Raw genomic sequence first — 24,710 nt, 5'->3', positions numbered from 1 at the left:
CAATGCAATGCTTTCTGACCTTCTCTACACTTCTCCATCAACATCCTCAAAGCAGGGCACTGTATTGTACTGTATTGTTCATAAGGGTGGGGATACCTGCAGTCAGTTTAGACTGAAGATGTCACTTAGTTGAGTGATGAAACGTATCTGTCAATAAATGTTGTATCCACATGAAAACTGATTCAACCTTCTTTGATTTTCTTACCTGGATTACTGAGCACGCATCAAGACAGCCATGTAGTCATAACTAAAACAAAACCAGCGACGCAACCACAACCATCATTCATCCCTTTTAATGAGCAGACTGAAGAATCAGTGCATACATATATTTCTAAGATTCACACTGGGTTACAAAACATAAAAAACAGTGCAAAAATGTTTTCCTGAAAAATACAAATCTTAATTTTTTTTATTGCACCATAACCACGCTTTGTCTCTTTGGTTTAAAAGTCTTATCCAGCATTGTCTAAATCTGGCAGTGCAGATAAGGCCGTTCTGCTCAGACGTGATTTACAGCCCGATATTTTAAAAGACGTAGGAGATACCAAAAAATAATCTAACAATAGAGATAATAATTGTACATTTACCAAGCTGGCTATATGGCTGTAATGCCCATTTTCCTGCCCCATCAGATCTGAGCAATAGAACAGTGTAGGATTCTGTGACTGGTAGGCAGTCTTTCTGTGGGAGCACAGGCACGGCAGATAAGGCGCACTAAAGTTCCTGAGAAAGTAAATCAGATTTTTTTTTTGTTGTGTTGCTGTAATCATACTCAGTGCAGGGTCTCCACTAGCCTCCGATAGGTCTCTCTCTCCTGTGTCAGGCCATGGTGCTCTTCAATGTAGAGTTTGCCATTCCTCACCACCTTCTCCCTCAGTTTGCAATCCGACAACAGCCTCTGGGACTGGCGCACAAATTCCTGGCAGGGACGAAAATAGCAATGTGAGCTTCAGACACCGTCAAAAATGCCACTTGAAAACCGCTCATTAAGTCCGCCCCGAGTTATATCCGTTAATATAGCTAGAATAACGGCCAGGATACGTTCAGTAAACATTCTGGCTGTGGACTGTTAATTGATACAGACATCTGTGATTCAAATTCTGTAGATGCCCACCCAATAGCCCCCCCGCAGTCCACCCTAATAGCTGTCACCTCGTATCGGCTTGGGATGAGTGGCAAACACAAACAACTGCTACTAAAAGGTACGGCCACACCAGCTGTCATGGGGACGGGCAAGACGAGGAAAAGTATTAAGCAATTAAACAATCGAGAAACGATGCCATTCCCGTGCTCCGATTGAGACGTGGCGGGCCCAGCGGACCCTTTTGAATTCTGGCAGCTCATACGCTGGCTCACGACTGAGGGGAAATTTCCAGCAAAACCAACCGAAAGGACTATTTAGCGCGCTCTGCGGTGCCGCGGCCAAAGTCTGCGGCACCAGGGAGGCAGAAGGCACACACAGCTTTGGCCGCGGCCAGACCAGCAGGCCACTTCGCTTCACTTCACTCAAGTGACCCGACCGTGTTTGGAGAGACTCTTGGCTGGAGACGGCTCCAGCGCAATGCCATCTGAGCGCCGCAAATCTTCGGCAACAGGATTAAAGCTCAAGTTATTAGCAGTGTGCTTATAATCACTTCACTCTCACTGCGTATTGTGAAGCCAGACTGGAAATGCCATTCTTTCTTTCAGCGAGTCTAAATACTTATGTATTTGTTGTCCTTAAAACATTTCTTTAGACCCACACTCTTCTTATAATTAGATTCTGGATTTGAGGGCCAGGTAGCATTGGGACCTTGACGGGGAGGACTGCAGAGTGTGCAAAAGTGTGTGTGTGTGTGTGTGTGAAACAGAAGGAGGGAGATCCTCTGCAAGAGCGTTTCAACGAAGAGATTAGCTCTTGGAGACCATCAATATTCCCAGACTGAGGGCTTGGTTTATCCGATCCCTATTCGCTATAGCCATCTGTGAGACATTTCCACCTGGCAGGGATTTCTGCCCGGTGGACGTCTGCTCAGCTGAGCGCACGTGACCACTCCTAAAGAGGACTTCTGTCCTGCCATGACGGAAAAATGTCGAGCTAGGACACAGTGTCTTCATGTTCACTGTGCAGTAGCCATCCAGACTGCCAACCAGCCCTGACGTGTAGCATTCCCCTTCCGCTTTAAACCCCGTTAAACATCAGGTTCAAGAGCTGTCAGGAGGACTCTCCTTGTTTTGCTTGCCTGCTTTGCAGCCATGTGTTGCATCAGTACATAGTTTAGTGGACACCTCCAGTCTGTCCCAGAGGGCTGCGCTTTCTGATTCCAATGGCAATCCCAGAGGAAATATCCCCTCATAGCACCTGACACCGGGCCGGATCAGCCCACAGTCCGGCAGATCCGCATAGGAATCACATTCACTCCTAGACCGCCCCGCGCCTCTGGCCAGAGTGTGGCCTCTTAAAGTCAGAACCCATTTTGCACAAAAAGATACTGGGGCGGATCTGTTTTGCAGATCCGCGCCAGTTGCTGTGATACATCCGGCCTGGATCTGGCCCAGTTTCATTTTGCTGTCTGGAAGTTCCCCTTTTATATATTTTGCTGACTGACAATGAACTACTGACAAAAGCTGACGCTATCAACTTCAGTAAATAGCTGTGAAGTTGGAGTTTTCTTAGTCTGACAAGGTGGCACATGGTAAGACACTACGGGCCTCGTTTAAATGGTCTACAGTGCATGGCGCAGGTGGATTTAGGGCATGTCCAAACCCACTTTTGCTAGTTAAACGGCGCACAAGCCGGGTGCCAAGAGTGGCATGGTGGCCCAGTGGTTAGCGCTGTCGCCTCACAGCAAGAAGGCTCCGGGTTCGATTCCCAGGCGGCCTGCCGGCGTCCTTTCTGTGTGGAGTTGGCATGTTCTCCCTGTGTCTGAGTGGGTTTCCGCCAGGAGCTCCGGTTTTCTCCCACAGTCCAAAGACATGCAAGTCAGGTGAATCGGAGAGATTAAATTGCCCCGTATGTGTGCATGAATGGGTCCGTCTGTGCGTCCGCCCTGTGATGGACTGGCGACCTGTCCAGGATGTTTCCCCACCTTCTGCCCAACGAGCGCTGGGATAGGCTCCAGCATCCCGCCACCCTTATTAGGATAAGCGGCTTGGAGAATGAATGAATGAATGAGCGTCATCTCCTATTCCCTGTAAGGCCCAGGTGGGCTTGCACTTTGGCGCGTTGCTTTTTAAATGGCGGATTAGGCAAGCTGGAGGAAAGAACAGTTTTCCGCTGAGGAAACGGATCTCCTCATGCGCGACGTGAGAGTCGACCTGTCTCAGATCCGTTTTCAACAGCCTCTTTGGTTTGACGGGTCTTGACAGATACCCTCAACCTGACGGGTCCATTTAAATACCTATGTGTATTGCATTGATTGGTCAAATAATTAGCCAATTTCATACTGCGACTTGCTAATTCTGATACATATTATAACCATGTTGACATTTATTTTTTAAATATTGTGATGTTCACAGTAATCTTACAGTTTGTAAAGTTTTTATAGTTGTAATCTTTTGCGTGTTTGTGTACTGCTGCATGTCCCTGTGTGTGTAACAAGCCATGCATGTGCATTGTGCATCCCTCTATGTAGGCACATCTTACTATGTGAATAATGCACCCTTTAAACAGCAGGAAAATCCTGCGCCATTGACTCTAGACCAGGTTTTTGTTGGTCAGTGACGCAATCGCTTTCCACTGCTTCAAGATAGCGATGTGTCTGACCACGCCCCATTCCCCCCCTTTTCTCCCCAATTGTACTTGGCCAATCACCCCACTCTTCCGAGCCGTCCCGGTCGCTGCCCCCCGCCGATCCGGGGAGGGCTGCAGACTGCCACATGCCTCCTCCGTAGTGCGTGGGAGGATCACGCTATTCCCCCCAGTTCCCCCCCCCGACCAGGCGCCCCGACCTACCAGAGGAGGCGCCAGTGCAGCGACCAGGACACATACCCATATCCGGCTTCCCACCCGCAGACACGGCCAATTGTGTCTGTAGGGATGCCCGACCAAGCCGGAGGTAACACGGGGATTCGAACCGGTGATCCCCGTGTTAGGAGGCAACGGGATAGACCGCTACGCCACCCGGACACCCCACACTTCAGTTTAAGACCAACACGCCCATGGGCGCACAGATGGGTGCAAGTATATTGGCTATTTATACAACGTGGGCACCAGTCAAGACAACTACGCCAGTAGTTAACGACCCCCAGTAAGGGGGTCATTAGCTGGTCAAAGCAAAAAGCTACACCCCTGTCCCATACTGCAAGCTGCCCCTTTTGCACAGACATCAATTCGGCTATTTGATTACCTCCGCTGTCCGCGTAACGCCGGAACAACAATGCCCCCCCCCCCCATTACATGTTCATACGCTTTACACAGAATGGCGAGGCGGAATACCGACGCAACATTCCCGCCTCGAACAGGCCGTGTGAAAGCAGTGTTCATCCCTGTCTACCTGAGGAGTTGAGTACAGTAGGCCGGTGACCTCATGCTTCACCACGGCGGCGTTGCCGGGGATGTTTCTGGCCACCACAGGTACCCCCAGATCCATGGCCTGCCAGAGCACAAAGCATTAAACACTGTCAGGTTCACAAAGTGGGACAGGCACCAGGACTGTCCCACGGACACACAGACAAACAACCGACTCGCTCACTCTCACCAGCTTCATTATTGCCAAGGCTCGGCGTTTTCGGTTTTTCTTTTTCAAAGCCATCCAGCATGCCCTATTTCGCCACAAGAGGACACTGTTACATAACCTCACACGAACAGGAACAACTTTTGGCTCCGTGGAAACATAAAATCCGGGTGAAAATCAGTTTAAAAATCTGGGCATTTTTCGGTGAAAATCGCTAAAAACCGAAAACGCCGAGCCTTGATTATTGCTAAGAGCACCAGGTAAAGGCTCGGAGATTGCACAGGTAGGCTCTTTCGTGACTTATAACGACCCTTTGGGACTTATATTTGTCTGAATCCGTTAATTCCCCCCTAGTGGGTGGTTGAGTCAAACGTCCTAGTCAGAGCATAAGCCTTTCATGGATTGTGGATTATTAAGACTTTAAAAGAGCTTAACGGCGTTAATAGTTTTGCTCACTCGGAAGAATGGGAAGATTGCAGTCAAGTAATTAATTAGGGTAATTGCCCCTGTAATGGTCAGATGATACTGCAGCTTATGAGGGAGCGTGAGGCAGAGACATCTGTAAACAAAAAGGCTAATTTTTTCCCTTTTTTTGGGGGGGGGGGATCCCCCCCCCCTTTTCTCCCCAGTTGTATCCGGCCAATTACCCCACTCTTTTGAGCCTGGTCGTTGCTCCACCCTCTCTGCCGATCCAGGGAGGGCTGCAGACTACCACATGCCTCCTCCGATACATGTGGAGTCGCCAGCTGCTTCTTTTTACCTGACGGTGAGAGTTTCACCAGGGGGACGTAGCGCGTGGGAAGATCATGCTATCCCCCGCAGTTCCCGCTCCCCCCTAAACAGGCGCCCCGACTGACCAGAGGAGGCGTTAGTGCAGCGACCAGGACACACACCCACATCCGGCTTCCCACCCGCAGACACAGCCAATTGTGTTTGTAGGGATGCCCGACCAAGCTGAATGTAACACGGGGATTTGAACCGGCGATCCCCGTGTTGGTAGGCAACGGAATAGACTGCCACGCTACCTGGATGCCCAAAAAGGGTACTTTTACAAGGAATTCACAATTCTGTAGTTACACATTACAAAAGAATACACAGCTGGATAGTTGAGCTCTGAGGATGTTTACCTCCAAGATGGCGGCGGACATTCCCTCTGAGACAGAGCTGTTGACCACAGCGAAACACCTCTTCATGGCGGCATGGAGCTCCTGCTGGCTCCTCTCCTGGGCCAGGAAAACTCCCGCTGTTCTGCTGAGGCAGTGGCAGAGCGGAGCGCTGCGTGACTAAGGGCTCACGGAGGTGTGAATGACGCTGAGCAACGGTGACAAGCTCAGGGCAGGAAACACGAGTGCACTACGTGTGACATGCACAGAGAGCCCAGGTAAAGTCCTAACTAGAGAGGGCAGCTTCCTGCCTTTAACGTTTTTGTTGTGGCTGGGGGCCCTTGGCAAGAGAGTATGACTTGAGCCAGGATCCGGGAGTAGGGGGAAGAAAAGAGAGGAGCTCTGCAGCGTCCTCAGATCTGCACTCTTTACTGACTAAGTGTAAGCAAACATTTACCGTAATACAACGTCTACTTATTTCGCTGTGCCTCATGGGACAACAAGAGGACTCGGCACACAAGCCTATGAATTTCTCTCAAGATAGAAGACGGGGGGGTCATTGGATTTCCAAATCTTGTTGCGACAGACAAAAAAGACAGAAAAAGAAAAGAAAAGAAAAGCAAGAAGGCTTTACCTTTCAGTGACGGTTTGAATCTCCTCGGTAAGTACAGGATCAATCTGTGAGAGAAAGAAATTTTTTTTTTAACATTTTGAGATACTTTATTGATCCCTGTGGGGAAATTATGCTCTGCATTTAACCCATCCTAGCTGTGCAGCTAGGAGCAGTGGGCGGCCGCCGTGCAGCACCCGGGGACCAACTCCACTTCGTCTTGCCATGCCTCGGTCAGGGGCACAGACAGGAGTACTGACCCTAATATGCACGTCTTTCTGAAGGTGGGGGAGACAGGAGCACCCGGAGAAAACCCACCAGACATGGGGAGAACATGCAAACTCCATACAGAGGATGACCCCCGGGGTTCGAACCCAGGACCTTCTTGCTGCGAGGCAACAGCGCTAACCACTGGGCCACCGTGCCGCCCAATGACATCCATCTATCCATCCATTATTTGAACTGCTTACCCTGCTCTCAGGGTCGCGGGGATGCTGAACCCTATCCCAGCAGTCATTGGGCGACAGGTGGGAAGACACCCTGGACAGACCACCAGGCCATCACACAGGGACGACACACACACAAACACATTCATACCTAGGGACAATTTAGTACGGCCAATTCACCTGACCTACATGTCTTTGGACTGTGGGAGGAAACCGGAGCACCCGGAGGAACCCCACGTAGACACGGGGAGAACATGCAAACTCCACACAGAGGACGACCTGGGATGACCCCCCCAAGGTTGGACAACCCTGGGGCTCGAACCCACAACCTTCTCGCTACGAGGCGACAGCGCTAACCACTGCGCCACCATGCCGCCCAATGACATGATGCATGAATAGTCAGAACTCTATTTTGCCAAGAATGCCATCAATGACTTAATCAGGACAACAATATAGACAAGGACACAATTAATAATTTCTTTCACGGCTAAATCAAATTCTGAAAATCCTGTATTTTCAGAGATTGGGGTCAGCGTGGGGTGGGCCGGCCAATCTGATTAATTGCAATGAGGGATTTGTGTGCATTAGCCTGACCATGGAAAGTCCTAGCGTAGCAATTTAGGTCAAAGATACTGCGAAGCAAGCCGCTTCTATTTACCCCCCCCCTTAATTTCATACATCGTTGTTTTTCTGAATCGACATGTTAAATACGGCACATGCTATTAAAAGAAAGTTTAAGAAGAATCCCAAGTGAGAACATTCTTTGTGTCCCGGTGTAATCTGGGATTACGGGGAAATTGTAAACACAGCAGGGGGTAAATCATGGTCAGCGATATCGCCAGATTAACAAACATATTATTTAAAAAAAAAAGAAAAAACCCTTTTAAATCTAGTTTTATTTAGCCAGTGTTTTATCATAAATCATGTTAATCTGAGCTAAACTATTTAAGGACAGGGGGAAGCATTACGTTTGTATTTTTTATTCATTTCTTATTACACATTATCATAATTTAAAGGACACTCAGAATTCATGTTTGAATTTGATTTTGCTGCACTGAATAAATAAATAAATAAGCCAATCATAAAATTAACAGTGACACTCAAAGGATGACGCTTGTGTAAATGTATCAAACTGCATTTTCGCTTCATTTCGTAGTGAACTGTGATGCATTTGTATCACAACACATCAAATCGTTTTCATAAAGAGAACAGGCGGTTGATGTGGTTCCATGTGAATCACGGATGTCTCCGCTTCCGCTGCACCCTGTTATCAAACCCTGACACAAAGAGAGCGGAGCGGAGCGAAAAGCAGCAGCCCGCCGTTGGTGGGGACGGTTTGCCCCCGGCCAACTCTCATCAAGGCGTTCCTGAACAAAGCTAAAGCAGGACATATACCTGTCGCCTGACACCGCTGTCTGAAGGGAAGAAATGACACTGAAACGCCCTGACGCCATATCAAACCAGGCCAGGCGGAAGAGGAGACGGAAACAAAAGCGTAGGAGAAATCAATGCTGCGGGGACTGGAGATGAAACAGGGGAGAGGCTGAAAGAGGTGCCGCGAGAGCGGCGGGGCTGGATGCGGCTCCTTTGGCGATAGCTTCGGCGTATGATGTTCAAACTGGTCGACCGTTACGTCAGCAAAGTCAACAGAGGGAGCTGAAAAAGGCAAATTTTGGACTTAATTTACTAGCTTGGTAAGATTACATACCAGCGGCGGTTGGCCGGTACAGGGCGCTGGGGCACCACCCCCTTCAAACATCAAGATGTGAATATCTACTTAAACATGTTAAATATAATTTAGCTGTATGATGCAAATAATGATGAAATAAAAGTGTTTTCAGTCTGTGAGCGCCTGTCAGCAGCCATTAAATACTGGTTCCAAATGGTATTTGGTTGATTTCTGTCTGAATACATATACTTCCTGGGTGAGGAGCGCCGGCCAAACGATACCTTATGTAAGCTCTCAAACTTGTGGCGAGCAGGTGACCTGAGGCTGCTGTCTGATTGGTTACTTCAGATTTTCCAGGGGGGCGTAGTTCTGTGCCGCCCCAGACACTCCCACTTTTATTGGCAGCGAATTGGTATTGTTTTAATGTTTTTTGATCTAATGTGATTGGACAATTCTCGTGGCTGTCAATCATGTTCACACCCACCACCACGCCTCGTCTCGAATGTCAATCATCCACCGTCTACGACCCCTGATAAAATCTACAGGCCACATTGTCCTTCTTAATAACTCTGTGACTGTGTGGACATTAAAGCAGCTGTCAGGTGTGCTGCACCAAGGTATGTTGACCCCCCCCCCCCATTCTTTTAGCACCAGCCGCCACTGTTACATACACTGTTCTGTGTATGTACTGTTGACGGCAGTGGCATTGATCTCACCTGCATGATACCACGCAGGTCCCGTATGGGACAGGGGCTTAACATTGGGTGACCTTTCACCTCCATGGGGCACAAGTTCCCTGGCTATAATCTATACAAATGTCCCGATGTTGGTTCTAAAGCTTGTTTGGAGGTCACACTAAACTAGTTCCTTGTCAGGCACTTGGTGATATGACAAAGAGGCAATCTGCCACCCTGTTCAGTAGTCAACCAGTTAGAAACAAATGGAAACAGGGCAACTACAACTAATGACCCTCCCTCTGTTTGTGAAGGATTCCCGCTCCATCTCAATGCTGGCCATAATTCCAGATCAGCCGCTAACGCTGGTATCTCAGCTACATCCAATTAGAGGCACCTCGGGTTTCCGGGGCGGACTGCTGGGTAATTTCAATGGTACAGAGAGACAGTACAGAGAAAGACAAAGCAGGCATGCACGAATACCAACCCCCCAGGAGACCTCTCACCTTGGGGCCGATAATGACCAAGACATTCTGGGGATTTTCCAGATGCCACTCTGAAAGACAGCAAACATCGACAGCAACGCAGTGAACACAAGAAGGATTTGCGGAGGGAAAAATATATTAACAGCCGCCTCGATCAGGACCCGCGTTAAAACCGTTTTCTTAGGTCCACTATCCTCTTGTGCAAATAGGTGACATGCATATTATTATTCGAAGTCAAGGACTCTAATACAGGGTTCCTCAAACTGTGCAAATTTACAGCTTATTACACATTAGCTACCGAAAGAAAGGAAATACTTGTGTCTTTTCAGGAAGCTGGACCAAAACGAGTACGCTCCACAACTTCACCTTGGAACCCGATTTACAAAAAGACGACACTAACCTTGCCAGATGTGACAATATCCGTCCATGAGAAATTCTATCGCCTGACGTTCAGCGATGTCTCAGGGACGGTTCCCCGCTTTACGTTATATGACTAAATGAAGGGCGAGTGAGTAGGACAACTATGGCATGCAGTTTATATTACTTTCATGTTCATTTAATTCTTAAATGATCACACTGCCACCTATTCTGAGGCGAGACCCCCACCTGGATGAGGAAAGCAATCAGAGTAGCTTTGTATATCTGGGAATGTGTGACTCATCCGCGAACGGGTTGAGGGGGCTTAAGTCATGCACGAAAACGCCATTTCCATCTTCTCTCGAGAAACTATCCTTCGGCATCCATCACCCACCCAAATGAAGAGGACGGCGTACCTGAAAAGGCCTCCGCCAAGAAGAGGGGGTCCTTAACTCTTCTCACACCACAGACCAACAGGAAGACACGCAGTTCCTCCACATCCTCCCCATTCACACCTGAAGGGAGGACACACAAGACAAGACAACCGCACAGTATCAACACGCCGCATAATGGACATTTTAACTACACCCGCAGATAATGAAAGCAATACATCACCCAAGGTCATGAAGAAAAACAAGACAGCAGTGACTAATGAGCTCACGGAGTTGTCTGATCAGGGATGTGACGCTCAGCAGGGAAGCACTCCGGCCAAAACATTGGAAGGTTGTAGCCTAATGAGTGAGTAATGTGGGCATTCATACCACGGCGCCACTGTGTGAGGATGACATTTGTCCACTGAGCGTCCCTGGATTAAAATTAGCCAAGTCAACAACGTGCAACATCAAATACTCTGGGGAAAATGGTCTTAAATGTGAGGCAGACCAGACTAAACCGTCTCTTTTTTGGAGATCATCCACCTTTCGTGCCCGGTCCGAGGATTAGTGAGGAACTGGCACGGACAAAATTGGCGCGTCATGCCAGATTCTGGTGTAGTAAACCCAACCTTTCAATAGTAACAGATAAAAAGTACCGACCCCAATAACTCAGCCATGCACTAATACCGTGACAATATGTTCACCAGTCTGCCGGCAGGATGTTTCTCCAATATTACTAATATGGTAGACCCTGTATCATAAAAAGACTATATTTCAATTTATGCTTGGACGTATTAAACTAGGGAGGTAAAATGGGGACAGGTCTCACCCTGAGCAAATTGTCTCGTGGCCCTTTCAAGCTGAGAAAGAAATTGGCAGCAGGTTGGGTGGAGAATTCAAGGGTTGGGGACTGCATACCCAATACTTTTCTAGTGCCCCTCAGCAAGTGAAGCTCACTCCATGTACATTTGCTTCTTCAGCTTGTCTATAATGGATGCCGAGAGACATGCCAGGTAGGCACTGACATCAAATGTAATGGGAGCGGCTTGCAATTCGTCATTGTTGCTGTTCTCGTGAAGACTAGACCACGACATGCTGATTATGAAGCTGGGTAGACCACGAATGCCAATCAGTGATGAGAAATCCAAATCTATTGGAAACAGAGTCATGAATTCAAATGCATTTATAAATTCCCCCCTTCCTTTTTCTCCCAATTGTATCCGGCCAATTACCCCACTCTTCCCAGCCGTCCCGGTCACTGCTCCACCCCCTCTGCCGAGCCGGGGAGCAGACTACCACATGCCTCCTCAGATACATGTGGAGTCGCCAGCCGCTTCTATTCACCTGACAGTGAGGAGTTTCGCCGTGGGGGACGTAGCGCGTGGGAGGATCACGTTATTCCCCCCCAGTCCCCCCCCGACCAACCAGAGAAGGCGCTAGTTCAGTGACCAGGACACATACCCACATCTGGCTTCCCACCTGCAGACACGGCCAATTGTGTCTGTAGGGACGCCCGACCAAGCCGGAGGTAACACGGGGATTCGAACCAGCGATCCCCATGTTGGTAGCCAACGGAACAGACCGCCACGCCACCCGGATGCCCCATTAACATTTTTTTCTTTGAAATACAGAGTAGACATACAACTTACATCAATTTGATACTACTTCTGAAGCAACGTCATGTGACTAAATTGTATGCTTTCATGTGAAAAGCAGGGCGGGTTTGGGCTGTACGGTGTCCCTACATATATATTCTATATGTTCTGTAAAGTAATTCATCTACAGAGACACCTTTACAGAGAAGAGGCGAACTCAGTCGTCAAAACACCAAGTGCAGCGGTAGAGCAAATCTGGTGATTTTAGAAGCACTGCGCTCAGTTCCTGACAATACCCGAGTGAGCAGCATCACTTCCATAAATTTACAACGAGGACAGTGGGAAAGAAACACTTAAAAGGTCTCAGTCTATTTATCAAGCAAGGAAAACATAAAAACAACGGTTTGGAACAATAGGTGGCTCATGCGAGGTGTCAGGAAATCGATCTTTGACTGCTTTTCTCACTACATGGTGCAAATGGAAGAAACTGGAGAAGCAGGAGAACGGCACTCAACACCCACCCATCCATTATCCGAACCGCTTATCCTACACGGGGTCACGGGGATGCTGGAGCCTATCCCAGCAGTCGTTGGGCGGCGGGCGGGGAGACACCCTGGACAGGCCGCCAGTCCAGCACAGGGTCCACATACACACACACACGCATTCATACCTAGGGACAATTTAGCAAGGCTAAGTCACCTGACCTACATGTCTTTGGACTGTGGGAGGAAACCGGAGCACCCAGAGGAAACCCACGCAGACACGGGGGGAACATGCAAACTCCATACAGAGGACGACCCCCCCCCCCAAGGTTGGACTACCCCGGGGCTCGAACCCAGGACCTTCTTGCTGTGAGGCGACTGTGCTAACCGCGCCGCCCTGGCACTCAACACCAACCACCATTCCCTTTAACGCTACAGACGAATAAACGACCAGAATAAAACGCAAGTTTTTTTAAGTTCTGTGACAAGCATGCGTCCAGAAAATAACAGCATAGACAGACGCAAACACGTGCTCAAATCTCAGTGACAGTCTTCGTGTGCTTCTGGTGCAATCCCCTGCTGCCAGATAAGTCCAGATCAGGAGGCTAAGGCAGCTCTTTTAATGCTATTAAAGAGCGTCTTAAAATGACAGCATTGACCCCGATCCCGGGGAACCGATTGTCAAAAGGCGCCTCATCCGGGGGGAGCGTCGAACTTCCTTTCAGTGATCTGTAGAATATGTGGGCGCCGTGCGCGCCAGCCAAGGTAAACACCCTTGTCAGTACCCTCAAGAACACGCCAGGCCAAAAGAATAAAGGACAGCTGGAAAGCACGGAACTGTCGAAAGTGAGCGAGAAATTCAGGCGCGCAAGACATGAAAAATAAAACCTTTGGAAGGACGAGACAGGGAAACAAAGGGGAAGATGCCGAGGGAAAAAAAGAATAAATTGCACAAATCATCCATCTGTGCCAGCAGCAATCTGCGCTCTCTCCAGTTGTGCCTCTTTGAGGCGTACGGAAAACCCATTTTTCTGTTCATTTGCCTTTGGTTTTAGAAGGGCATTCCACACAACCCCGTCATTTATCAGCCAGCTTGTGTTCCTGCATGTGGTTTTAGTGGTCCCTGCACATTTATCTGTACACTGTTCTTTTACAAATGCAGGGAAATTGTGTTACGTTTACCTGTGCTTTTGCTCAGTCGCCGCGTCCTTGTTTCAAAGGCAACTGGACTGAAAAGTTAATCGAGCGGCCTGCGACTGTACGGAGCCACAGGTGGTTCTTAAGAGCTTCAGGGACCATGTGCCCTACACCGCAACTCCACCTGAGCAGATCTGCTGCTTGTGGCCCCCGCTTCTCAGCGATCTACTGTACAGTGCCCACTCAAAAGCCTGCCCTTCCAAGGGGCGTCCGGGTAGCGTGGCGGTCTATTCCGTTGCCTACCAACACGGGGATCGCCGGTTCAAATCCCCGTGTTGCCTCCGGCTTGGTCGGGCGTCCATATAGACACAATTGGCCGTGTCTGCGGGTGGGAAGCCAGACGTGGGTGTGTGTCCTGGTCCTAGCGCTACCGCCTCCTCTGGTCGGTTGGGGCGCCTGTTCGGGGGCGGGAGGGGAACTAGGGGAAATAGCGTGATCCTCCCACGCGCTACGTCCCCCTGGTGAAACACCTCACTGTCAGGTGAAAAGAAGCGGCTGGCGACCCCACATGTATCGGATGAGTCGTGTGTTAGTCTGCAGCCCTCCTCGGATCGGCAGAGCGGGCGGAGCAGCGACCAGGATGGCTCGGAAAATAGAGTAATTGGGGAGAAAAAGAGCCACAAAAAAAAAAAAAAAAAAAAAAGGCCGCCCTTCCCTGCTAAGCTTTAATCCATCTCCATCACCCCTCCTCACAAAACTCCCAGCAGGAGCCCAACGCAAAACCCACTGGATGCCTTTGATGGACCAGCTAGATCCCAACACTGTAACCTCTACCTTCAGACGTTACACAACAACCAAAGGGTAAACCACACAAGCACAAACACACACACGCACGCACACAAAGAAAAACTTCTGTCAGCCGGGCCTCTGTCATGTTCAGCAGCAGAAGTCTTTGAGAGACCACCTCTGGGCAAGTCCCTTTAAAACATCTTCAGCTGCAGCCCATGAAGCCCCACACACCTCCAGCACGCCTACACTTGTGCGAACCCCAGAGGAACATCAGGGGATTAACTGGAGACAAACATCACATTACACGGGAAGCAGGAAATAAAGATTTACGTTCTCAAGAAGTACGTTTCAATTTGACAGCGAGGGTGAGAAACTGAAATCTGAGGAAAACAGAAAGCCTCTCAGATATGAGGAAACAAATACAGGCACGATGCAATTTGTCCCCACTCTGCTTTGTGTTTGTGTGTGTGTGACAAGAAAAGGAGGACGGCGGATTGACGGGAAAGGAATACAAATCTAACGCAGGAGTCATAGATTCTGTCAGACCGGTTCGCTGCGTCTGAGGAGAATTGCAAACAGCCCAAGTCATCGAAAGTGAATAATAATTGTTCCAGGAAGAGACAATGGGTGTCTTCAAGGTCCAAAAAGAGGAAATGGAACTGCACACATGTTAGTACAGCATTAAGCAAAGGTCTCCAGCAACAAAATATTTACCATGCTTGAAATGTAACTTGTTAATATCATTATTGGTATATAAAAACTACTAAATAAATAAATTGATAATCAACATGCCCGGACTCCTCTTCCCATTATTTATCACTTTAAAGCAGGGATAGGCAACATGGTCCAGAAAGGTCCGGTGTGGGTGCAGCTCTTTGTTCCAACCAAGCAGTTACACACCTGATTCTATTAGTCAACCAACAGTCTTTGCTTGATTTGTAAACTCAGGCCTATCCCTGCTTTAAAGCCATGTTGAGGAGTATATAGTAAGAATAAGACCCGGTTTATACCTGGTTTTAAAATGTGCTTTGGGCGATCGGCTCACAAGTGGACAGCGGGACACGTCGCCGTTTACACCCGTGTCTATCACGCGTCTCCGAATGCGCCCTGCTGACCACTTGTGGTCAGATTTCGTCACTTCGAAGAAGAAGATTTCCTGTTACGTCCTTGTCGGGGACGCATCAGGACGCATCAGCGTTTACACTTACAAAAGACACGTGGTCAAATGCGTCCCAGACCACCTCGGCAAGTGGTTCGAGTAACCGGTTCACAAAAACGTTTTGGTGGTCGTTGGCGCTGTCCACTTGTGATCCGATCGCAAAAAAAGCGCATTTTAAAACCAAGTGTAAACAGGGTCCAAGTGTCTCATACATAAATTAATCAGACAGCACTCTTGTACATATTTAAACAATGTCAACAGCACTAAAATAACTACAAGTCAGATAGATTACAGTGGTTTCATCACTTTTAGAGAAAAACCCAATGGTAGTGAATCATGTGATAGAAGAAAAAAAAGGGGAAGTCACTGTGGGCAATTAGTATTACTTGCACCACTTGAGAAGCCTGGTGATAAATGGCTCGGTGCTGAAGTGCTATTAATCAACTGGCGTGACTCTCCCCGAGCGCTGACGTACCTGGGATGGACATCATCTCACAATGCCCAATTTAAAGTCCAGGCTGTGTGTGGGGAAGATGATGAGAGCGATAGTGTATATTTACTGAGGTGGCCAAACAGAAGCTGAAAGACTGCAGGTAGGTTAGAAAATGGCTGCAAAGAGAACAGAAGGATTACTGCGAGAAATTCTGCCCCCCTCCCGGACAAGATGTGACACCAAGCATCCTGACTCAGTGTGTCTTTTTATTTTTTTAAATGTCTCCCCAATTTTCTCCGGCCAATTACCCCACTCTTCCGAACCGCCCCGGTCACTGCTCCACCCCCTCTGCCGATCCGGGGAGAGCTGCAGACTCTGATACATGTGGAGTCCCCAGCCGCTTCTTTTCACCTGACAGTGAGGAGTTTCACCAGGGGGATGTAGCGCGTGGGAGGATCACGCTATTCCCCTCAATTCCTCCTCCCCCCTGAACATGCACCCAGACCGACCAGAGGAGGCGCTAGTGCAGCGACCAAGACGCATACCCACATCTGGCTTCCCACCCGCAGACACAGCAAATTGTGTCTGTAGAGACGTCCGACCAAGCCGGAGGTAACATGGGGATTCGAACCGGAGATCCCCGTGCTGGTAGGCAACGGGATAGACCGCTACGGTACCCGGATGCCTGACTCAGTGTGTTTTAAACTGTGACATCCCATTGCATCGCTGGTTGTCACCCTGATTGACATTTTGGTTACACCTTTATACCCCTCCCCCCCCAAAAAATAAAAATAAAAATATAAATAAAATAGGCATCCCTGTAGAAAGTAGAATATGTGCAGAGGAGGTTTTCAAAACAGCAGACTGCTTTTGTGTTCCATGCTGTACTAATAACAAGTAGAAGAGTGCACTCAGTAGAGTGCAGATCCCCACCTGGTGTATCTCCCCGTCTTCCGTGCTCGGATTCAGGGGAAACACCAGCTGAGGGGTTAGCCCTCAACCACGGTATAAAACGGGTTTTTCAAAGGTTTCGAATCACCGCAACCACGAGAGGTTCTTGATCATCCAGTCATAACTGTGCAAAAAAAAAAAAAAAGTTTTTAGGCTAACAGGCCCAAAAGTATGTGAGATTAGCCACGGACACGGACACACACATACACACACACACCACACACACACACAATATCCCTGCCATGTGAACACTGCTGGTCTGAATCTTTTGGCAAAAGAATTTATATCAAATGAAATACTGAGAGGATAAATTGAAATACTATGGTGGAAGTACGATACATTATAGCACGCACACATTATTCAAAAAATCCTTATACAACTCGTTTTCAGTTCTAATAACTGTTATTATCAGTAGCATATTTTTGTTTTGCATCAGTGTACATTTCTTCGTGCCTGTTCAGCTGGGTGGGGAAAACCTGCTGTTTGAATAAATTAAGTTCGACAGTAGCTGGCAATCAGTTATCTATGGTGTTATCTTGGCAACAGCTAGAAAAGCACAAAACTCATCTAAAAATACCTGCACTCTTCAGGAATTCACTCCAGCTGAATTTCTCAGAAGCCTTCGTTTTGATACCTGCAAAACCAAAGAACCCAGTTCAGAGTGCATCCTGCAAGAAGCGCCACACACTCATAGCGAAGGCCAAACTGACAATGCACTCGTGTTTCTGTCTCTGCTGCAGAACAATGTTTCAAATGGCATTAGAGTCACAGAAAACTTGTATTTTTGATAAGTTAGGGTTCCCTATTTTCTCCAATGTACCCAGAAGTAACCTGGAAGCCAGAAACTTTTTCGGCGTATGCGCCAGGCCAGGCGAGCAATTCTCATAGGAATGAACAGGTGCCGTTTTTAGATCTGGTGTCCAGTTCTACTATAATACGTCCATGGATTTTGTATGGAAAAATAAATGACACACACATTCTTGTAGTCAATGAGAGAAATTGTCCATCTCTACTTTCCTGCCATTTCCACAACAATGTAATTTTGTTCTAGAATAGGTGTACTTATCGCTCTAGAATAACTGATTCTTGCTCTAGTATGAATGTAATTGTGCACTAGAACATAATTTTGCTACGTTATTACTGACAAGTGTGCATCTCTTTATTAACGCTACACTGTAAAATACAAACTCTATGGAACTCTACTGTGCGGGCGGGAGTGGCCGGAAATCCAGAGGGAGCAGGATTTAGAAAACAGTCCCACGCAGGGCTCTATACTGCACCACCATATAAATGCGACTTATACACCAAAGCAATATGTTTTTCCTTGCAACAATGCGCTTTTGCTTGGTGAGACTTATACTCCAGTGTGACTTGTACTCTGTGAAATACAGCACATTAATTGTTACCTGGTCACAGCCATTCAACAGTTAGCTTCTATTGGTCCAGTCTTAGTGACTACTGCTAACCAAGGACTGATATCTGGACTATAAAGTGACAAAACTTGCCCAGCAACACATTCTCATGGGACACAACACAGAAGAATGCTTTGGGTCACCCTGCATAACATGACAGCCAATGGCACGAGCAAATACAAACTCTGTACTGCAGAGAGTATGATAATGGATGCAAAAATGTCAAAGTTGATTATGCCAATACTGCAACGGAGAGTAACGGATGCAAAGCAACAGAGGAGAGGATTTTTTTTTCCATTCTGCAGAACTTACCTTGTGGCTGGACAAAGATTTTACTGCTCTGGGACAGCTACAGCACAAAGATAAAACAGTAGAAATGTTAAGATAAAATAGCAATCAAAACATTAGTTAATTGAATCGTTTGCATCGAGTAATAACTGCAAACAATATTTTGTGTATGCAGTTAGACCGTTACTAATTTTCTTTATTCCTTAAATTAACAAATACATGTTAAGCGCAATCCATGCAGTTCGTACTCTTCACACTAGGCAGTTTTACCGAAGGCCAACTTCAAAAAGGGAATTGAGAAGTAGGCTGCTGCTGCATGTCTGGGTTGAACCAACGAAATAAATAAGAATTGATGACAAGGAAATTGACTAGATGCTATCACACTGAGCTGGGCTGGAACCATCCCCTATACTATGTGTTTTCTGTCTCAATAAAAAGTATAGCAATGGCTCTCAGCGCTTGTCCTCATTGCCTGCTGTCAGCACTAAATGAGAGAGATAAAGCATGCCATTCACTTCAGTTGGCAGGCTATGGCTGGGATCTAATCTGAAAATAAAACATGGTAATATTATTTTAATGCCAATTATAAGGAGGACAGAATATTGCATTTGTGTAGCGGAAACCATTCTGTTATATTTATTGAACCTGTCACGGCCTGGCTTTTTGTTGATGTGCTATCGAATGGAAACAAATAACATTTTATCCTCACTTGTTCAATGACCTAGATTTGTCTTCTTTTTATCCGCTTGCTATTCAATAAGGGGAGATACCCGAAAAAACAAAAGTCACAATTCTATCAGGATTATAATTCCATTTAAAGTGGTTTTCGTCGATTAGATAGGCAATCATACATATGCTGTTAACTGTTAGATGACAGTTGATGAATATTTTTAATCAAAACCAAATGACTAAAAAACACACCTTGGTTATACGCACAAGACACACAAATTACAGACTGGTACGTGTACATGTACATACCCATCATCACTCAATCTGGTTATCTTTGTTTGGCCTACACAAGTGCACTTGGTCTATTTGATAAGAAAGAACAAAAAGTAATTTAATCATACCAAAAACATCTCTGCTTCTTCTTTCAGTTTGTCAGTAAATGCAATGGCAAACCTATTCCAAAAACAACAAAACAGTTCATGTGAGGGTCACAAGTATCATAGTGGTATAGCATATGAATTTTAATCAATGACAGTGAATCTTTTTCCCCTTTGACAAGGCATGGCAATTTTGAGACCAATACTGGATAAAAACGAGCTGATTAGAAGTCAAAACAGGTGTTAAAGCAGAGACTGAATATGTGAGATGGGAAAATGGGTTTAAGGGCAAAGGATTTAAAGATGAGTATACTAAGAATACAAAGAAGCACACAAAGAGAATGTTGAGTGAAAGACAGTGGTGTGATTTTTTTAGTACAATTTGAAATGGGCCAACAGGCTCTTGAGTGGTGACTGAATTTCATGATCAAGGTTTATCTGAGGAGGCAGTAACAGCAGGAGGTGGGCTGGTTCAGACATCTGAAGTCATGGGACCCAGATCATACCAGTTCTCTGTAAAGGCAATTATCCCTTAGGTTTAGAAGTTAGATATCTTACTGTCAAAGAAGTCAAAATGAAAATAGAGGTACAAAGGTGTGACAACAGAAAGTGTGGGGCAGGGTACTGATGTGATAAATTTTAAAATTCTTTAGTAGCACGGTGTTGCAACAACCTCAGTGAGTACACCTCGCAGGGAAAGACTTTTCAGTCCTGTTCGTTCATGTCAGTAATCCCACCCCGCAAGGTGTCCTGGTAGTAGGTCTTGCAATGCAGCTTTCATTTTCTCACAGATGCTGTTGTGTTTACAGCGCATTGGGATAACCTCTTTTCGGGACATTGGTTATATGCTTCCAAACGTGCATTGCCATTAAACTTTCTCATTTCAATTCACTGGTAATGTATAATCATGGAAATTGACTTAATCTGTCGTTTCATGCTTCAATTTAAGAAATGTGTTATAAGCGACAGAATTGTGTATTATCACAATGACATGACGTTTAATAATATTTTTGCTGTTGATTGGGCCACAAAAAACAATAATATCAGTCCCATAGCTCATGGTGCATAGAATGCTATTATATTTTCTATTATCAGCTTATTCTTACTACACTCATTATTATTATTATCATTATTATTATTATTATCATCCATCTTTAACAATCTCAGTCTGTAAGTTGTTTGTACAAATTCTTTACTATGGCAACTATCTTTAAATGATCTTTTGCATCTACGTCACCTTGCTTTCAGCAGCACCTGCTCCATAACCACACGCTTCTGCTCAACTTTCACATCTTCATTAATGTCTGTTCCTCCAAAGATAACACCAAAGGGCACTTGGATGTCTGGTGTGAGGGTTAGACATAAAACAGACAAATCTATGGTAGGGAGCTCGGGTAGTTTTCTTAAAGGCTTACAATGTAAACTGATAAAACTAGGACAGCCTTATTCTACTTGTGTAAGAAAGCCATTGATGACTGATGGTATGGGGTTATTTGGATTCCGTCGTAGAGAGGGGGTTCACCTAAAAGAAGCCTGCCTGCTTTGAAGAGGTGTATGCCCAGTGCAGCCTCATAGGGGGGCTTTTGAGTTACTAGGTGTGCCACCTCTGCAGAGGACTGGAATTCTGACACATCTCGGACCTCACAGGCGTGACCTGCAGATTCAATATGAGCCCTGAAATAGAAGGAAAATGTCAAGCCTTCAGTTTACCGACACATAAACGTGCGAACCAATCAACATTTGAGCACGAACAAGAGCAAAACCATGCCTGCTTTGCATGGCTGGTAGGTACGGGAGAGGCCCTGTCGTGTGTTATGGTTTAATAAATCCAAAGTTTTAACTTTTAACTAAGTTTATCAAAAAACAACTACAGAATGGAGCGCAAAAACTATTGTAAACTACTAATAACACCCACTGACCAATCGACTAGGGGGTTTGACCCTTTAGTCGAGCGGTTAGTGATGCCGCCTTGTGGTGCAGTACACCCCGTATCGAATCCCGCACCGGGCAAGAAAATAACCGGTTACACTAGTGGGTCTTATTAGTAGTTTAAACTAAGAAAAGAAAGCGAAACATCTTTTCTAAATGGCTGGGGGCCAGAATTGTATCAGCTATTGGACTACACGAATAACACAGAAACATAGTCGAGCGGTTAGTGGTGTCGCTTTGTGGTGCAGTACACCCGGTATCGAATCCCGCACCGGGCAAGAAAATAACCGGTTACATTAGTGGGTCTTATTAGTAGTTTACACTAAAAAAAAGAAAGCGAAACATCTTTTCTAAATGGCTGGGAGTCGGAATTGTATCAGCTATTGGACTACACGAATAACACAGAAACATAGTCGGGCGGTTAGTGATGCCGCATTGTGGTGCAGTACACCTGTATCGAATCCCGCACCGGGCAAGAAAATAACCGGTTACATTAGTGGGTCTTATTAGTAGTTTACACTATTGAAAACTAAGAAACGAAAGCGAAACATCTTTTCTAAATGGCTGGGAGTCGGAATTGTATCAGCTATTGGACTACACGAATAACACAGAAACTCGACGCTCTATTAGGCAGTCGGTTACACTCTGTACATCGTTCTCAACGAAGCGGCCTAAACTCGGTAAGCCCTCCGGCATGAATCAAACAACCTGGCGCAACCCGACTTCTGACGGTGCGCAACAGTTGCCTCGGCCGGCGGCACCCCGGAAGGAAGGAGTTACCTTATCCTCTCAGCTGTGGTGCAGTTCCCAGTTTTGGGACTGAGACAGGCGATAAAGAGCAACCTCATATCGTCTGCGGGTCCCTAGCTGCCGAGCTAACGTACGTTCCCACGCATCGCCGGACACCGAGCGCGGCGCGGCCGGAACTCCGGGGCGCTCCGCTCCACTGTGCGTGTGTTTTCCCCGAAGCTCCGCAGCGCCGCAGTTCCCGGAGTCGGAGCGCTCCAACGACCACGGACGAGGCGGCCAACTACCGCCGACGTCAAAGTTCGCCCGTCGGCCGGCTCGCTCGGAGAGACGCGCGTTTAGAAACGCGCGGTCCTCTCTTTCGGGCTTATCTTCAGAATCATTTACGCGCACACCGAACCACCCGCCCCGGTGCGTAAAACCCAATATATTGCCATAGGCGGCTCTGACCGGAAGCGGACGTCAGATCGAGCCAAAAAAAAAAGCAGAAGAAGAAGAAAAAACTACACACAAAAAAAACAAACAAAACCACTTCCTCTTCGAAACCGCCGCATCCGTTTAACGACGATTTCAACACAGTGCGGATGGGCTGCGGACGGATGCTGCGTACGGCGGCGTTAGGCCCGCTGCGGTATGTAGATCGGTGGCGCGGAGCGCGCGCAAACCCGACAACTCGCCGAACGAGCTTTGTGTCACGCGGTGGTACTGTGACACTGACAGTCTTCGTGCGTTTGCAGTTGTCTTCCACTTTTTCTCCCCCCTCTCCCTCCCTCCCAGTGAAGCCGAGTATTGATTTTTAAGGTACCAAAGTAAACATTTCAGCGGGTAACGTCATCGAGGGTTAAATGGGGGAACGCGAGGACGCGTGTCACCAATTAAAGGTAAGGAGTCTGCTCGCTATTTCCCAAGTTGTGGATGTCTGTATTGCCGGTAATCACGCTAGGAGCTAGCTTACTATAGCGTCCGCATTACGGCTAATGGAGGAGTGTGTGTTGGGGGGTCTAGCTAATACTCAAGTTGGACTTTTTTGTACTGGATACTCTGTAACCTTCAGATTGCAGCACTCGCTGATGACTTTTAATTATCTCCACATTTTCCTGTACAGATTTGACATCTTGCAGTCAACCCAGAGGGGGAGAAAGTGTACATCCCAGGCCACTAAGTAGTTTCAGGATGGCTAACGACAGGGACGCCAACGAGAGCACCCCACTTTTGGACTCGGGACCTGTAAACAGACCTGTGCAGTCTGTGTTCCACGGGAGAAGACTGGCCTGTGCAGCCATCCTGCTGGCTGAATCACTAGAGAGGATTGCGTTCTATGGCGTCACCTCCAACTTGGTTCTTTTCCTCAACAGCAGCCCCTTTTATTGGGAGGGTACTCAAGCAAGCCAGGCGCCACTGATGTTCATGGGAATCACTTACTTGATTTCACCATTTGGTGGCTGGTTGGCAGATGCATACCTGGGGAAGTTCTGGACAATTGCTGGTAGTCTGATCCTTTATTTCACTGGCATGCTTCTTTTCCCATTCATTTCAAACGAAGACACCAGGACGAGGCTTTGCGGTGAAGAGATGGCGTTTCCAGTGCAACCTGCTGAATGTCTGAATACAGACGGTACCATTCCAGGCAACATAACTTGCCCCACTCGCAAACGCTATTGTGGGGCAGTGGTCTACAGCGGACTTTTCCTAATTGCATTAGGTGTGGGTACTGTGAAGTCCAACATAACTCCATTTGGTGCAGATCAGGTAGAGTATGGAAAACTTCAAAGTCAAATTGTAGACTCTTCCATGTTCGTATAGCTAACGCTCTCATGGGTCAAATGGATTTAGCATGGGATTATTTTCTTAGCATGTACTGTATGAGATTAGGTATGCAGTGTTAGTACTGTTGTATCATTACAGTTGAGCTAGACATATACGCCCCACCTGACTGTAAGCATTGACAATTAGTTATCCTCACAAGGTTCATATGATCAGTTATGGTGTTGAGTCAACAGTGACATCTCTCTCTCTCTCTCTCTTTCTCTTGCTCCCTCTTTCTCATGCACATTCTCTGTCACCCATTCACGCAGTCATTAGAACAGACGGACATACGCAGCTAAAGCCTCACTGAGGAAAATATTTTGTCAATAATAAGAAGTGAAACATATCACCTCTCTCTATTTCTGACATTCTTTTTACAGACTCATGTTACAGTGCTTGATTTCCCAGAACACCCTCTCAAACACACACACGCGCACACACACACGCACACACAGAAGTCCATCAATGGGTTCATTGTTTTGGAAAATAATCTAAACCAGGAGTGGTTGAAACCCTTCAAAAGTGGAATGACTTCGATTAGTGTTAAACATATTACTGTCATC

The 24,710-nt window shown here is 47.0% G+C and overlaps 2 protein-coding genes across 3 annotated transcripts in view; one reads left to right on the top strand and one right to left on the bottom strand.

The window, feature by feature from the left end:
- Positions 1-278: 278 nt before the first annotated feature.
- glt1d1 (glycosyltransferase 1 domain containing 1) lies at positions 279-22,509 on the bottom strand. 2 transcript variants are annotated; one of them, XM_056276120.1, is made up of 12 exons: positions 22,375-22,509; positions 21,188-21,339; positions 20,903-21,008; positions 19,690-19,741; positions 18,644-18,680; positions 17,497-17,553; positions 10,416-10,514; positions 9,664-9,713; positions 6,393-6,436; positions 5,783-5,906; positions 4,476-4,574; positions 279-919 (listed from the first exon to the last, which is right to left on the bottom strand). In XM_056276120.1, the coding sequence occupies exons 1-12, from the start codon at positions 22,440-22,442 to the stop codon at positions 773-775; spliced, it is 1,035 nt and encodes a 344-aa protein (XP_056132095.1). In that variant the 5' UTR covers positions 22,443-22,509; the 3' UTR covers positions 279-772. The 2 variants fall into 2 exon arrangements, with proteins under 2 accessions (XP_056132095.1, XP_056132103.1); XM_056276128.1 differs by having other exon boundaries at positions 5,783-5,903.
- Positions 22,510-23,050: 541 nt separating this feature from the next.
- Positions 23,051-24,710, top strand: part of slc15a4 (solute carrier family 15 member 4) — a 46,033-nt gene continuing 44,373 nt past the window's right edge. The window contains exons 1-2 of the mRNA XM_056276107.1: positions 23,051-23,222; positions 23,447-24,090. Of these exons, the coding sequence (XP_056132082.1) occupies positions 23,515-24,090 (576 nt within the window). The 5' untranslated portion in view covers positions 23,051-23,222; positions 23,447-23,514. The remainder of the gene's footprint in view (positions 23,223-23,446; positions 24,091-24,710) is intronic.

The sequence above is a fragment of the Lampris incognitus genome, chromosome 1 (genome assembly GCF_029633865.1).
Source record: "Lampris incognitus isolate fLamInc1 chromosome 1, fLamInc1.hap2, whole genome shotgun sequence".
NCBI classification, from domain to species: Eukaryota; Metazoa; Chordata; class Actinopteri; order Lampriformes; family Lampridae; genus Lampris; species Lampris incognitus.
The sequence above is the reverse complement of the archived record's forward strand: the minus strand, read 5'-3'. Positions and strand labels throughout refer to the sequence as shown.

Bases quoted from the DNA above. Each gene is read 5' to 3' on its own strand.
- glt1d1 (XM_056276120.1), bottom strand. From the start codon at position 22,442: ATGAGGTTGCTCTTTATCGCCTGTCTCAGTCCCAAAACTGGGAACTGC. The intron at 6,437-9,663 runs GTGAGAGGTCTC...TTTCTCTCACAG, and splicing joins TGGTCATTATCGGCCCCAAG to ATTGATCCTGTACTTACCGA. The intron at 5,907-6,392 runs GTAAAGCCTTCT...CCACTGCCTCAG, and splicing joins ATTCAAACCGTCACTGAAAG to CAGAACAGCGGGAGTTTTCC.